This window comes from Kogia breviceps, chromosome 1 (assembly GCF_026419965.1).
Source record: "Kogia breviceps isolate mKogBre1 chromosome 1, mKogBre1 haplotype 1, whole genome shotgun sequence".
NCBI lineage: Eukaryota > Metazoa > Chordata > Mammalia > Artiodactyla > Physeteridae > Kogia > Kogia breviceps.
Window position 1 is genome coordinate 62947765 of NC_081310.1, and position 15432 is coordinate 62963196.

At 50.6% G+C, this 15432-nt stretch overlaps 1 protein-coding gene across 7 annotated transcripts in view; it reads left to right on the forward strand.

Moving 5' to 3' along the window:
- Nucleotides 1–15432, forward strand: part of PLXNA2 (plexin A2) — a 219167-nt gene that overhangs the window by 16449 nt on the left and 187286 nt on the right. For 5 of the 7 annotated variants that reach the window (XM_059057244.2, XM_067032490.1, XM_067032485.1 and 2 more), the window contains exon 2: nt 9087–10354. In XM_059057244.2, coding sequence (XP_058913227.1) covers nt 9167–10354 — 1188 coding nt within the window. In that variant the 5' untranslated portion in view covers nt 9087–9166. Of the gene's footprint in view, nt 1–7211; nt 7314–9086; nt 10355–15432 lie in introns of all 7 variants that reach the window. The other 2 variants (XM_067032482.1, XM_067032503.1) reach the window with 1 other exon arrangement.

The window sequence follows — 15432 nt, forward strand, 5'->3', positions numbered from 1 at the left end:
TTCCTGTCCTTTAATCCCATAATGCTTACCAGCAGAGCAACTCCATCACGAGGATGGTATGCATATGGTCTGGCTACAGTCAGGGGACCAGTGGGGTGACCTTTCTAGGGGCCTCATAGTGCAGAGGGCAGGCGAGCCCCCAGTGCCCACAGCTTGGAGCCTCAGAGCCCTGCTAAGTCGCAGAAATTCTTTCTACCCCAGGGGTGAGGTAGTCATGGCAAGGCTGGGCTGCGCCATCCCCTAGAGGGGGTTGAAGAGGGCAGAGCCCGCGGAAGGAGGAGGGCGGAGGGGTGACGGGCAGGCAGCTGCTTGAAATTGATTGCTCTTGTAGTTTAGTTTATACCATGGGCCCTCTCCGCGCTGCCCGGGTGGCGACCTTTAGATAATAAAGGGAATTCTGGGAGATTTCTGACAGGCCCATGACATATGGGGCAGGTCTGCAGGGTCAGGCGGTGTATCTCCCTGCTCCCGGCCCCAGGGTAATGAATCTTGTTTTGACTTGGCCGAACCAACCCAGCCAGCACCCCAGAAAGGAGTCCAGCCCCTCCCCTCTGCAACCCTTCAAATAAGCGCCTGTCTTTGGAACCCTTCATAATTCAGGGAGACAACTCCAAACTTTTATAGCCTGTGAGAGGAGAGGACAAACACTGGATGTTTTGCTAAGGCCCTGGGAGAGCTGGTGTGGTTTCCAGGGCTTGAGCAGAGCCCACTGGGAGACCTGGGGGGGAAAAGCCACCAGAAAACCCTCCCTGATGTGAAGAGGCAGTGATCCCTGCACAGGCCAGAGAAGGAGCTGGGGTGGGAATGGAGGATGATGGCTCCCTGGGAGTCACAAAATATCCCCTATGTCCCTGGGGTCTGGCAAGTGACACATGGACTCTTCTGGGCAGGAGGGGGGGTGGCAGCAGGCAAAATGGATAGGAACTCTCTGCAGGACAAGCACGAGAGGTGAGAGACTGGCAAATCCCAGTTTTAATCCCACCAGGGCCAGAGCTGGGAGAGACAGTCCAAGTGCATTCTCAGGGCCACTGTGTTTAGCTGGGTGAAAGGGGAAGCATGTTTTGCTGCCTTCGGTTCTCACAGAGATGTTGAGAGATCTACATCTCGAAGTATGTTGGCCCTGTGATGGCTTCTCCCCAACCCCTCGCCACCAACGCCCGTTTCTTTCAAGGAACAATTCCCAAGCCAAGATGGTGGAATGCATCACTCCTCCCAGATACGTTAGTTTTCTAGGGCTGCTGTCACGAAGTACCACCAGCTGGGTGGCTTAAACACCAGGAGTTGATTGCCTCACAGTCTGGAGGCCAGAAGTCCAGGTGTGGTTCCTCCTCATGGTTGTGAGGGAAGGGTCTGTCTCAGGCCTCTCTCCTTGGCTTGCAGATGGCCATCTTCTCCTTGTGTCTCTTCACATGTCTTCCCTCCATGCCTATCTGTCTCTGTGTCCAAATGTCCCCTTTTTATAAAGATACTGGTACATTTGGTTTAGGGCCCACCCTAATTATCTCATATTAATTTAATTACCTCTATAAAGACCTTGTCTCCAAATACAGCCATGCTCCGAGGTCGTGGGGCTTAAGGCTTCAACATATGAATTTGGAGGGTGCATGAGAGCAGGGGTACACCTGTGATCCTGCCTTTCGTGCCAGGAGCCAATCTCTGACTTCTCCTGCCCCCTGCCTTGCCCACCGTGCCATGTGAGATGCAGAGACCCCATCTCTGTCATGCACTCACGTGGGATGCAAGGGCCTTGCTCCCACCGTCTGCCTGAGCAGAAAGCCACACACAGTGGCTCGGGCAGCAGCCCTTTCATCACCTGGAATATGGGTTCTTCCCTTACTGCTGATCAGTGTTAGGGCCTCCCCAAATTTCCTTCACTTAGTCCTTGGTTATTGGAGATTGGATCTGATTTATCCATCTGTGGGAAAAAAATTTGCATGGAAGGACAAGCAGGCGATCTCCCTTCTCATAGTGAGGGAAGTGACTGTGTAGATGTTGTTACCAAAAGTTGCCTGGACATAGCGTTGGGGGATGCAGGAGGGGCGGGGAGCATCGTATCGTCTATTTCACTTTCTCAGAAAAGATGCCAAGAGACCATGTAGGCAGAAGCCCGTTTTTCCTCCTCTGTCGCCCCTCACCTCCCTTCTCTCGCTCTGGGGCGAGGTGTAGCCATTTAGCTTCACATAACAGCACGGAGTCTGGGGGAAAAAATGACATTCGATTAATGAAACAAACGCAGCTGGTATAGCAGTGACATCTAAATTGTTCCTTTGGTCCCTATTTTCCGTAGGAAATTCTTCCTCTGCCCAGCCCCCCTCCCCTTTTCCCTTTAAATCGCGTGCATGAAATACGCTAATAACAATCTTGGTGTCTGTGCCTGAGTGACAGCTGAAATAAGAAAGAGACTAATCGTACCTCCTGCAGCCCTGTCACATGGAGATTAAATGAGTCGCTCTCCCACCCCCTCCCTCCCCCTCACCACCTCTCTCCCCCAGTCTCTCCCCTCTCTTGTGGTCTCTTCTCAGTGAGCATCATGGGCATTTGAATAATATATTATAGGCACCATTAGGGTGACAGTGGGGGAAAAAATCAGCTCAAACCCATGATTACTCCTTCCATCTAATAATTATTTAAACACCAGATAACTCCTTTCACACTAATTGAGGCCTTCCAGCTGTCAGTGTTACCCGTGGCCTCTGCGCTTGCCCTGGCACTCACCTTGTGCTACCTAACGTGCCTGGACTACCTCTGAGGTCGCTGTTCGACAGAGTGACACTTGGAATGTTTGCATGTACAACCCCAAAGATGACACTAGGACGGGTCCTTCAAGATCGTTCCATCCACAGGGGATGAGCCGGCGCCCCAGCACTGTACATTTAGACATTTTATCCTCATGGACTTTAATTCATAGAAATCCTATACCAAAGGCAGCCTCCTTGGGTCATTGAGACCAATCCCCTGCCTCTCAGTAAACATACTCCTCAACAGCTGTCAGGAAAATTCAATGTCAGAAAATTCCACAATCTGCTTGGCAGGATGCCCCAGGGATCCTCTCTAGATAGGATGTCCCCCTGGATATCTCACTCTAGTCCCTTCTGCTGCATTTCTAAGTCTTTGAGAAAAAGAAGCTGCCTGTGCTGGGATAACATCTGACCTGTCTATGGGGTTGTCTACAACCCAGAGGCATATGGTACAGGACATCTTAGCCCCCAAGTCACAGTATAGGTGCCATTCTTGTGTGTGACAACTGCCTGGACCTGCCTGGCCTGGAGGAGGTCATCCCCCCAACACAGAAGGGAGCCATTCCGGTGTCCCTGTCACTCCCCTGCCCCTTAATCCGTGCATCCTTGAGTCTGCCCTGCACACCACCTCCCTGTCCAGGCCCAGTGCCAGGCTCACTTCTGCCCATCAGGGGGCCACCACGATCAAAAGGCACCTTCTTTCCCCAAAACAGGGCAGCCTCGAGGCAGAACATAACTGAGTCTCTGGACTCTTTCGCCTACATCAGAGGAAGCAATGGACCTTTGGTCACAAGGTCCAGGTTCTGATGGAAGCCTGTCCCTGAGTCATGTTGGGTCACCTTGGACAATCTGTTTTCTTTCCATGGGCCTCAGTTTCTTCATTAAAAAAAAAAGAAAAGAAATGGACTGGAGTAATTTTACAGCCTGCTTCAGCGCTGGCCTTGAATTCCTGCTTTAAAGGTGCCACTAATTAGAAGGCAGAGCTGGGGGAGAAGATGGACCTTTCCCTGCCCTGGGACAGGGAAGAGGTTGGGGTGAAGCCCAGGAACAAGTGCTAACTCCTCTGACTTCACAGCCCTCAGTTTTTGTTTGTTTGTTTTATTGAAGTATAGTTGATTTACAATATTGTGTTAGTTTCAGGTGTACAGCAAAGAGATTCAGTTATGTATATATACTTTTTCAGATTCCTTTCCATTATAGGTTATTACAAGTTATTGAATATCGTTCCCTGTGTTTTACAGTAAATCCTATTATATATATATATATATTAGTAGTGTGTATCTGTTAATCCCATACTCCTAATTTGTCCTTTTTCCCCTCCCTTTTTCCTTTAGTAACCATAAATATGTTTGCTGTGTCTGTGAGTATGTGTCTGTTTTGTATATAGATTGATTTATTTTTTAGATTCAACATATAAGTGATATCATGTACTATTTGTCTTTCTCTGTCTGACTTATTTCACTTAGTGTGATATTCCCTAGGTCTACCCACATTGCTGCAAGTGGCAATATTCCATTCTTCTTTATGGCTGAGTTATATTCCATTGTATATATGTACCACATCTTCTTTATCCATTCATCTGTTCGTGAACACTTTGGTTGCTTCCATGTCTTGGCTGTTGTAAATAGTGCATAGACCTCATTCTCATACTTACCGTGTGGATCTTGGCTCCTCAGGATCCTGGCTATGTGAGCCACCTAGTAGGTGCAGTTGTATTAATAGGCATGTTTTACTGTTGTTGTTATGAAAACTGTCACAGCCAAGATGGTGCTGGTGATGACAGTGCAGGTGGTGGTGATAATGATGGTGACACTGATGATAGGATGATGGAAGATACTGATGATGGAAGAGCTACAGATGGGTCCAAGAGCGGGAGCTCTACCATCATGAACTTTTACTCAGTTTAGCAAAATTGTATCCTGATCCTAACTCCTCTTCCTACCTCCTCCTCCTTCCTTTTGCAATAAGGGAGGCCAAGTAAGCGTAGAGGCATAGTCCCCCAGATCTCCTAAAAAAAGGCAACAGAGCGGGTCACAGGAAGGAAAGACTCCTGCACTGAGCTGAGCTGGAAATGCCTAATTGTCGTTTCTTCCCTGCTCTGCCCCGATGCCTGCAGCAGCTGATCAGGAAGGTATTAGATGCCTTCACTAGCTGTCACCAACACCTGCCTCCTGAATCCTGATCGGGGAGATGGTGTCACCAGTCCCTCCAAATAAAATATTTAGTGACACTTGCTTCCCAAAGAGGAAAGCGTGGCCTCTCCTTGGCATCAGGGATGCTTTGCGTGCTTTGCTGATAGGGCACACATCCCGGGGCAGCATGTCCTGGTTTGAGACTTGCGGTGGGGGAGAGGGAAACTGGTAGGTGGACAGCCACTTGGCAAGTTTGGCTCTTGAGAATGCATGTGACACAGTGACTTCATGAACTAGACGGAGAGAGGAGAAGGGACAGGAAGGAGGCATCGTTGAGAAAACCCCTGAGGTGGACACTAACAGAAAATTCGGGTTAGGAGGAAATGCTAGGTCTACAAAGTCATAGACATGTGTTCACTGGCTTCTACCAAAGTCATTCTAAGACCGACCCCGGAATGGATGGAGATCGAGAGCTGGGAATATTGAGAAATAAATTATTACTAATAAAGTCTAATATATCTTGAACACTTATAACAGGCCAGGTGTTGTTCTAAGTGCTTTATATGTATTAAGTGACTTCATCATAATAATCCTATGAGGTAGATGCTAGTGCTAATCTCATTATATATAAATAGTGAGATAGCATCAGAGAATGGCTAAGTACCTTGACCAAGTTTACACAGCTATTATTGCCTCTGAATCCACGCATCTAAGTTCAGAGCTCATGAGTCTAACCATTACACCACACTGCCTCTCGTCAGAGGTACAGAGGTGGGTGCCCTTCCCCCTTACTCTAAATTCAGACAGGAGGCTTGATCCTTGCCAGCTGGGCCCTGCTTTGGAAGAGCTACCTGATAGCATCAGCCTTGGCATGGAAAGACAGGGGCTCTCGATTCGCTGTTGAAGTCAGTTGTCTTTGTGAATTCCAAGGTGGAATGCAAGCCTCCCCTGCCACCCCTGCACTACAGAGACCACGTCTCCTCTTGACCCTGACGCACTAGTGCCTACTGCTCCCAAGTGGGTGATCTTTGAGTGCCACGGAATGAATCTGCATGGCTCGTCACCAGGAGTAGTCTGTCCCAGAGTAGACGCTCATTGAGGGGTGAGAGGAAAATAGCCCAGTTACTGGTCTGTTGAGAACTCTGAACTTAACCAGCCTTACCCAGTAGGACAAAAGAACCTCAGCTGCCATCGCAGTCATAGACTCTAGAAGCTGAAGCAGGCAAGTCTCAAGGTATCATTTAGTCTGAATGAAGAAATCTTAAGAACTGGTTAATTCTAACATCCTTTATTTTAAGATCAAGAAATAGGCTCAGGTTGATGCTAGACCGGTCTAAAGCTATACAACTCATGGGTGACACAGGCAGGATTTGAAGCCGGGGCTCCCCAGGTCCCTCACTCTTCCTCCTGCCCCATGACTGCATGCCTTCTAGCCACCAGGCCAATTTTGCCATTCATACTTCAACTCTCAGGATCCTGTACCTCCCCCGGGCTCCCTGCAGGCTGCTGAGACGCTGTGTTGGGACTTGTGCAGTAGTATGCTAGAGACGATCACCTTGGATCTATTCCCCTTCCTCTGACGCATGCTTCCCAGTTTGTGCCCCTTCACTGGGCCAGGGAGGGGATCAAAGGTCTGCCCATAGTGTTCATTCCCATGGAAAGCAAGAATACGAGCAAAAAGAGAAGTCAGGAGGTCTGGCGGGATTCCTGAAGTGCAGTCTCCCGGGGAGGCTTCAGTGATAATAATAACTCCGTAAGTTAAGCATTCACTGAGTTCCAGCTCCCATGCTGAGAGGTTTCCCCGCATTATCTCATTTACTCTGCTGACAGCTCGAGGGGTTGGTGCTGTAATTATCCCATCCAACCAGAAAGGGGGATGAGACTGGACTTGCCCAAGGTCCCAAATTTCTTCCCCAATTCTGCCCAACAACAAAAGCCACTCACTGTTTATTCATACTGTGTCTCTGGAGGATATCAGGCAGGGAGGTGAGATAGTTGATCTTAACCTCACAATTGTGTCCTTTGGTGTCACCACTTCTATCGGGACCCTTTCCCTCCAGCCATGGGCTAAGCATGTATGTGCCATGTACGTTCTGGGGGAGGCGGGGTGCGCTGCCCACAAACTCGATGCCAGAGTGTCTCACAGAGCACTGTCTAAAAGGCACAGCCCAAGTGCATCGTGGTGATGATTATAATCCTCACAGCTCCTCGGGGACACACAGCCCTCCACCTGTAGGCAAAGGAGCTCTCCTACCCAGAGACAGGGCAACGCACAGCCCGGCCTCCTGCCGTTCCCTGTCCAGCTGGAGAATGTGAGGATTCTGTTATTTCCTTTCCACAGCTCCTCTTGAGGAATTCACGTCCTGCTACTGGCCCCGGGACACAGCTAAAAATAACCTCCGATTTTCAAACCGAAAGCTCTGTCTGTCGGGAGGCTTTGCCGGTGAGCACGTCGGGCCGGAAGGGCTGTGTCAGAGTCGCTGAGGTCAGCCTGGGCCTCATGCCGCAGTCGCCTCCCTCTTTCCAAGGAAGCCCGGGGCCTGATGGGTCACACCAGAACAGCACCCCGGTGGAGCCCGGGTGGGGGAGAGCCGTCAGGTGGGGCCTCCCTCTGGCACCATGGTGGCTGTCAGGCGTGGGAGGAACAGTTGAGGAGGACGAGGGAGAGTTTCTAAAGACACAGAGCAAAAGCCATGTGGATCCTGCAGATGGCATCTGTTTTAATTCCAACCCGGTCTAGCCAGGTTGGGGGCGAAGGGACACAGGACTCTCCTAAGCCGCCTTGGAGCACATTCTTAATCCTTGGCTTGAGTGTTTCCACTCCTGCTGCCTCATCGCCCAGAGTTCTGTCTGGACTTGTCTGAGGAAGTTGTCAGACACTCCATCCAGCTGGAGGAAAGATCTCTCTGCGAGACGGCCTGTGTGCTCCGTGCCGCGGCCACTGCCACCGCGGTCCCTCCCTCTCCATAAAAGTCCGGAGCAGCGCTGTCAGAGTGATGGGACAGGCTCCACTCTCTACCCTCTGCCTAGGAGTCTAGAGAAGCTCTCGCAGGAACACCGCCTTGCCCCTCTGGGCAGCTTCCTTGGAATAAGGAGGAAAAGCTGTGGAGCCTGGGGGTTGGGATGGCAGAGAGGGAGGAAAGAAGTCAGGGCAGGAGGACTGATCAGGCTGGGGCAGGCAGCCTGAGGTTGACCACATGGAGCCTTAAACAATCACAAGGCCCCAGCAGTGGCTACGACGAGCCTGACCTTCAACTTGCCTCCCTTTGCTCCTCTCCACATCTCCCAAACCCAGAACCCTTGCCCAGGTGGCTGAGGCTGGACTCAGCCAGCCAGTCCCTGTGAGTAAGGAGGCCAACTCCCCCTGTGCTCCACCTGCAGAGAAGCAGAAGTGGAAACAATTTCCCCAGGACCTGGCACCCCACTTACTGGGGAGGCAGTGGTTGATGCCCTCCTGTGCCAAAGAGGAGGGGTGGGGGCTTGTCCGCCCTTCTCCCTGGGACTCTTCAGTCTCCTGAATAGCACCTGTGGGGATCCCAGTCCTACCTCACGCTCCGAACAAGTTTTAACCACTAATGATCAGGGATTCTTCATTCTAGAGAGGCCGAAGGGCAGCAAGAGGCACCGTGGTTCAGGAGGACCAGCTCTCCTCCTTCCCTACAGGGGACAGAGCATGAAAGAGTAAGGAAGCCACCAGGGTGAGGGGCTGGAAGTCTGAAATAAGAAGGAATTTCATTTGTGGTATCAGACTCGGAATAGCTGCCTGGGAGAGCCTGGGAGAGGGCCTTGCTAACCAGCTTTAACAAGACAGGAGAGGTTTCCACTGGACTGGGAGACAGCAGGAGGACAGACCCAGCGACTGGGTGGGGAAGTCTGGCTTTCGTTCCGACACCGGGATCAACTGGCTGGGTGAACTCAGCCGTTTAACCTCTCTGAGAGATAAAAACGATATCTGAAGAGGACAGAAATAGAGATGCTTTGTAAAGTTATAAAAAAAAAAAATGCATTTTCCAGCGTAAAGGCTGGAGACCAAAATAGATAATAGGATTCCCTGAACACCCCAAAGAGGGAGAAAGTATGTTAAAAATAGAAAAACTGAAATACAGAAGAAAGAGGCTCACAGAGCTAGTCGGCACTGGGACCTGGGTCAAGCAATCCTGTTCACTCCTCCAAGGGCTTTATTTTCCATCTGACCCCTCTGCCTTGTGTTTTCCAGAACCATGTAAGGGCCAAGCCAGGAAGGCGGAGTACGCGAGCGCTCGGAGGCTCTGTCTCCTGGTCCCCGCCCGGCTCAGAATGGAACAGAGGAGGCCCTGGCCGCGGGCTGCAGAGGTGGACGGCTGGCCTGTGGTCCTGCTCTCCGCCGTCTGCGTGCTGCTGGCACCCCCGGCGGCCGGCATGCCCCAGTTCAGCACCTTCCACTCCGAGAACCGGGACTGGACCTTCAACCATTTGACGGTGCACCGTGGGACGGGGGCAGTGTACGTGGGGGCCATCAACCGCGTGTACAAGCTGACGGGCAACCTGACCATCCAGGTGGCTCACAAGACGGGGCCGGAGGAAGACAACAAGTCGTGCTACCCGCCGCTCATCGTTCAGCCCTGCAGCGAGGTGCTCACGGTCACCAACAACGTCAACAAGCTGCTCATCATCGACTACTCCGAGAACCGGCTGCTGGCCTGCGGCAGCCTGTACCAAGGGGTCTGCAAGCTGCTGCGGCTGGATGACCTCTTCATCCTGGTGGAGCCGTCCCACAAGAAGGAGCACTACCTGTCCAGCGTCAACAAGACGGGGACGATGTACGGGGTGATCGTGCGCTCCGAGGGCGAGGACGGCAAGCTCTTCATCGGTACTGCTGTGGACGGCAAGCAGGACTACTTTCCCACCCTGTCCAGCCGCAAGCTGCCCCGCGACCCCGAGTCCTCTGCCATGCTCGACTACGAGCTCCACAGCGACTTCGTCTCCTCCCTCATCAAGATCCCTTCCGACACCCTGGCCCTGGTCGCCCACTTTGACATCTTCTACATCTACGGCTTCGCCAGCGGGGGCTTCGTCTACTTCCTCACCGTTCAGCCTGAGACCCCTGAGGGCGTGGCCATCAACTCGGCGGGAGACCTCTTCTACACCTCGCGCATCGTGAGGCTCTGCAAGGACGACCCCAAGTTCCACTCCTACGTGTCCCTGCCCTTCGGCTGCACGCGGGCCGGGGTGGAATATCGCCTCCTACAGGCTGCTTACCTCTCCAAGCCCGGGGACTCGCTGGCCCAGACCTTCAACATCAGCAGCCAGGATGACGTGCTCTTCGCCATCTTCTCCAAAGGGCAGAAGCAGTATCACCACCCGCCGGACGACTCCGCCCTCTGTGCCTTCCCCATCCGGGCCATCAACCTGCAGATCAAAGAGCGCTTGCAGTCCTGCTACCAGGGCGAGGGCAACCTGGAGCTCAACTGGCTGCTGGGGAAGGACGTGCAGTGCACCAAGGCGGTAAGGAGGGCCCACCTGCTCTACCCCTGATGCGGCATCTGGCATTGCACGCCCCTTTGCACACCCTGCCCGCAGACCACCACGGCCTGAAATGAGAGAGGTGCTCAGGCTCACGTTACCAGGTGGTCCCCATAAGGCAGAGTCTGATGATACCAGACACTTGAGGCATGTTTGTTGATCCGCGGGGTCATTCCCAATGTAGACTCAAGGGCCTCTACGCCACCAGCCACTGTTGTAAGCACCACGAGCTTCAGAGGTGAACCATACAACACACAGCTACTTGCCCTCATGGAGCTTTCATTAGTGAGGCAAGACAAACTAATACATAAAATATGTAGTCTCTCAAATGGTGACAGCTGCTTTAGGGAAAAATAAAGCACAGAAGTGGGGAGAGGCAGTACCCACGAGGAGGAGTGGTTCATTGAGAAAGCAGCATCTGAGCAAAGAATGAGGAAAGTAAGCTATGCAGGTATCTGGGAAAGCATTCCAGAGAGAGGGAGGGAGTAGCTCTTGCAGAGAATGCAGGGAATGCCTGGAGTGTGTGAAGAAGAGCGAGGAGGCCACTACAGCTGGACCAGAGCATGTGGCAGAAAAAGAGTGGTTGGAGATGAGCCATTCAGAGGTAACACGCACCAGATCCTGTACATAGAGGGCCCTGTGGGCCACTGTACAGCCTAGTGAAGGGGTAAAGTAGGCAGGTAGATATGTAAGCTGGAGGAGAGAGAAGGGAGTTGAGCTTGACTGATCATTTGAAAACTGGGGGAAAAGAATTGGGCAGAGGGGAAAAAGGAGAAGAAAGGGAGTTTGGGGTCCAGACCTGAGGATGGCAGAGACAAGAAAGTCAGTGGCAAGCACTGTCCTGTCAGAGTGTCAAGATGCTGCCGTCTAGGTGGTTACCATGATCCACCCATTCGACCATCCAGCCAGCCATCCACTTCACAAGAAGGTATTGAAGATCTCCCAGGTGCCCAGCTGGGGATGCAAACATAAAAAGACATGATTACGACTTTCAGATATCTCATAATCTAATGGGAGAAAGAGTGAAAGAAAAAATAGCCGGCAGTGTAATATAGTACCTAAGAGTTTGGGATTCAGAGCTCAAATTCTATCTGTGCTACTTCCTGGCTTCAGGAGTAACTTAATAGCTCTCCATTATCATCTGTGAAATGGGAATCATAATGCCTACCGCATGGGATGATCGGATACTATGTGGCGAGATTAACACCATGCCTGGCGTGTTAGGTTGAGCATTATTAGTTCACTGTTATGCATGTGGCAAGTGCTAAGGTAGATGTCTGTGCAGAGTGCTGTGGACACCGGATCAGCAGCCTGGGAAACAACCTGAGACCAAGTGACCCATACGGCCGCCTTCTGAGCAGCCTAAATGGAGGGTGTCTGCTACCGGGACCAAAAACCTCTTCTTAAAGCAAAAAACAAATCATGCCTAGGGTATGCTTCTGTTCCTACCATCTGTCCCTTGGTACGATAAGATAGTAGTTAAGGCCCTAGGCTTGGAATTCCAACAGATTTGTATTTAAAAATCAGTCCTACCACTTAGAACTCTGTGACTTTAGGCAAGTTACCTGATCTGAGCTGTATTTTTTTCATTTTTAAAATAGAAATAATAGTAGTCTCTTTTTTATGGTTATTATGAGGATCAAATGGAACAAGTATGTATGAGCACAGAACTTGGCCCATAATAAGCATGTAATAAATGACAGCTATAATTATTAATATTAATTATTAAAGAACCAGTTATTTGCTGTTATTTTACCTTTATAAAATGAGGAGGTTGAGGGGCTTCCCTGGTGGCGCAGTGGTTGAGAATCCGCCTGCTAATGCAGGGGACACGGGTTCGAGCCCTGGTCTGGGAGGATTCCACATGCCACGGAGCAACTAGGCCCGTGAGCCACAACTACCGAGCATGCGCGTCTGGAGCCTGTACTCCGCAGCAAGAGAGGCTGCGGCAGTGAGAGGCCCCCGCACTGCGATGAAGAGTGGCCCCCGCTTGCCACAACTAGAGAAAGCCCTTGCACAGAAACGAAGACCCAACACAGCAAAAATAAATTAATTAATTAATAAAATCTCCTACCCCCAACATCTTCAAAAAATAATAAGGCAACTGACATTGCGACCTCAAAAATAAAAATTAAAAAAAAAGAGGAGGTTGAGCTAGATATTCTCCAAAGTTCTTTACAGTCCTGAAATTCTATAACCTATGGCCCCAACCAATCAAGAGAAATGGAGAGGAAATGCAAGGGTTAACTCCTTGCAGAGTCCAGCCTGTTTCCCACTGCCAGGAGGGGGCCTTGTCAGAAGGAAACTGCTGATTCCTGCCTGCTTCTGAGCCAGAGGGAAGAGGAAGAGCCGACACCCTTGTGGGGCTCCACTGGCTTGCAGAGAGACAAGCCTGGACTAGTAACCAAAGAGCAGCAAAGACACTGGGAGAGAGGTGACAGCAGGTGGAATGAGGACCTCAGAGAGAACAGCCCCTCACTCACCGCCCCCTCCCTTAATCATCACTCTTCTGCTGCGGCCTTGGTAGTGGAGGTGGAGGTGAGGCTGCAACAGGAGGGGCCCCTTAAAATCCTTATCATTTAAGGAGTCCCAGACCTGGGGACCCAGAGACCTTTTGGGGGCCTCAGAGGGCGTTAAGGAGTGAGAGTAGCTGACGTCCCGGGGCTTAATTTTAACATGATCTCTGGACTAACATGGAACCCTCAGATAAAGGATTTGAGCTATGTTACCAGAAAAGAAATGAGGAAGGGGAGTGTCACTCATTGAATAACAGCTATGTCCTAAAGGCTTTGCTGGGCCATTTAAGGGTTATCTCACTTGATCCTCAATATGACCCTATAAAGCAAGGATTATCCTCCCCCATTTGACAGATGGAAAAACAAAGACTCACAAAAACTAAGTAAGTTGGTTACACCCATACAGCCATAAATGACACAGCAGGGATTTGAATTCAGTTTAGCCCACATGACCTCTGAGTCCAAACTCTTTGCATTTAGCCCTGCTGCTTCTAAGGAAAGCCATACACCAGGCTCTCCCTTTCAGAGCAAAAGTAAAGGGGCAGCAGGTGTTTGGGAATATCTGACAATTTAGAGACGAGAGAAGGAAATGCCAGCCAATCCCAGGGGCTTAGGCTCAGAGCAAACCTTTCCGTCACAGTCTGGCGATTCTAGAGTCAGGAGGGATGTAGAGAAATTCAAAATCACTGGCAAGTTTTTGGCTTCTGTCATCATTTCTCAGAAGCTGGCTTGGGTTATGCCTGAGCCCAGGCTCTGCAACCTTACCGGTCCCTGGAGAGAGTGGGAAAGAAACTGAAGCCATGAAATCAAGAACTTTCAGAGCTGAAAGGTAGCTTGACGATTACCTGGTCTAATCCTTTCCCTTTACAGATGAGAGCATTCAGACTCAAAGAGGGTATGTGGTATATCAAGATAACATAGCTGGCTAGTGGTAGAGACAGGACTACAATCTAGATTTCCTGATTCTTTATCAGGACACTTGTGCCTCTGGTGTAGGGATGAGAAAGAGAAGTAGAAAATGTAAAAAGTGGTAGCTGATTCCTCTGACCTACCTTTCTAGGGAGCCTGAAATTTCCATCATTGTCTCCAGGGATGTGCTGGTAAATCTTAAATGGATGGCTATATGCAAGCAATGGTAGTAGTGGGGAAGGGATTGGGGTGAGAGGATCTTGATTAGAAGCATTTGCCAATTTCTGTGGTGTAAATACTCCCACCGTGGATAATTTCAAGCCACCAGTGTGATGTCACTGAATGCAGAGATAGATGTACAGGCATTCCTCATAAGCTGGCTCTAGTATACCATTGCTTCACTCCCTTCCTGAGAAGCTTATCCCTTCTGCCGTGTGGAGCGCCATATAATCCAGAGTTCAAGGTCATCCTTAACCCCAAAGTTAGTTTTCTTTCCTAAAGAATAAACACACACACACACACACACACACACACACACAAGGGTAGCACCACCACTCAGTTGTAGGAGCAGTAGCTCTCTACAAAACACCAAGGAATCACAAGACATGAGCCTCTGTTCTCTTTGGATTTGAACAGGGAATGGAAGAGAAGTCCCTGGTTTACCCAAAAAAGTCACATTTAGCTTATAAACCAGTTCTTCCAGGGAAATGAAGCTGTCAGGGAATGACACATCAGCCCGCTCTTTCCTGGTGTGGGTGAGAGGAGGAGGGTAATGGGAACAGGTCTCTCCGTGATGCTTTCTGTGCTTCCCACGACCATCACTTCCTTCCTCCTCGAGGATGCCTTTGCAGACCCAGGAGAAACAGCTGCCACAGGGCTCAGGGCTCTTTCTGGCCCAGAGTCTGCAACCTTTGCCCACAGGATTCCCTGTTGTGCAATCAACTGGGATGTTTTAGAGGATCCGTCATAGCCCAGCCACAGGCTAGACAGTGTGCAGAGGATGCAGCCCCCTTGCAGCTCCTGTCCTCAGGAAGCATGCAATCTTTTTTTGTTCTAACTGAATGAGATCTTAGAAATCATCAATTTAACAGTCCCCAAAGAGGCTGTGACTGATCAAAGTTCACATAGCCACATAGAAGAAGAGCAGAGACTGGCATTCTTTCTGTCCAGCTATTTTTCCACTTGCTCAAGGTGATGTCCTTTCAAGGTGCCCTAGTCTCTTCTGACAGAGAAGAGACTTTAATTTTTATTTTTTTATTTATTTTTTATTTTTTATTTTTTTGCGGTACGTGGGCCTCTCATTGCTGTGGCCTCTCCCATTGCGGAGCACAGGCTCCGGACGCGCAGGCTCAGCGGCCGCGGCTCACGGGCCCAGCCGCTCCGCGGCACGTGGGATCTTCCCGGACCGGGGCACGAACCCGCGTCCCCTGCATCGGCAAGCGGGCTCCCAATCACTGCGCCACCAGGGAAGCCCCGAGACTTTAATTTTTTAAAAAAATGTTTATTCAGTGACAGATATTCTTTATACAAGCATACCCCCACTCCCTGCAAAAGGCTGCTAACAAGAAGGCCGTCTCCCCCAGAATCTACCCAAACATCATGGAAGACCTCTAACGGACAATGATGAAAATCGTT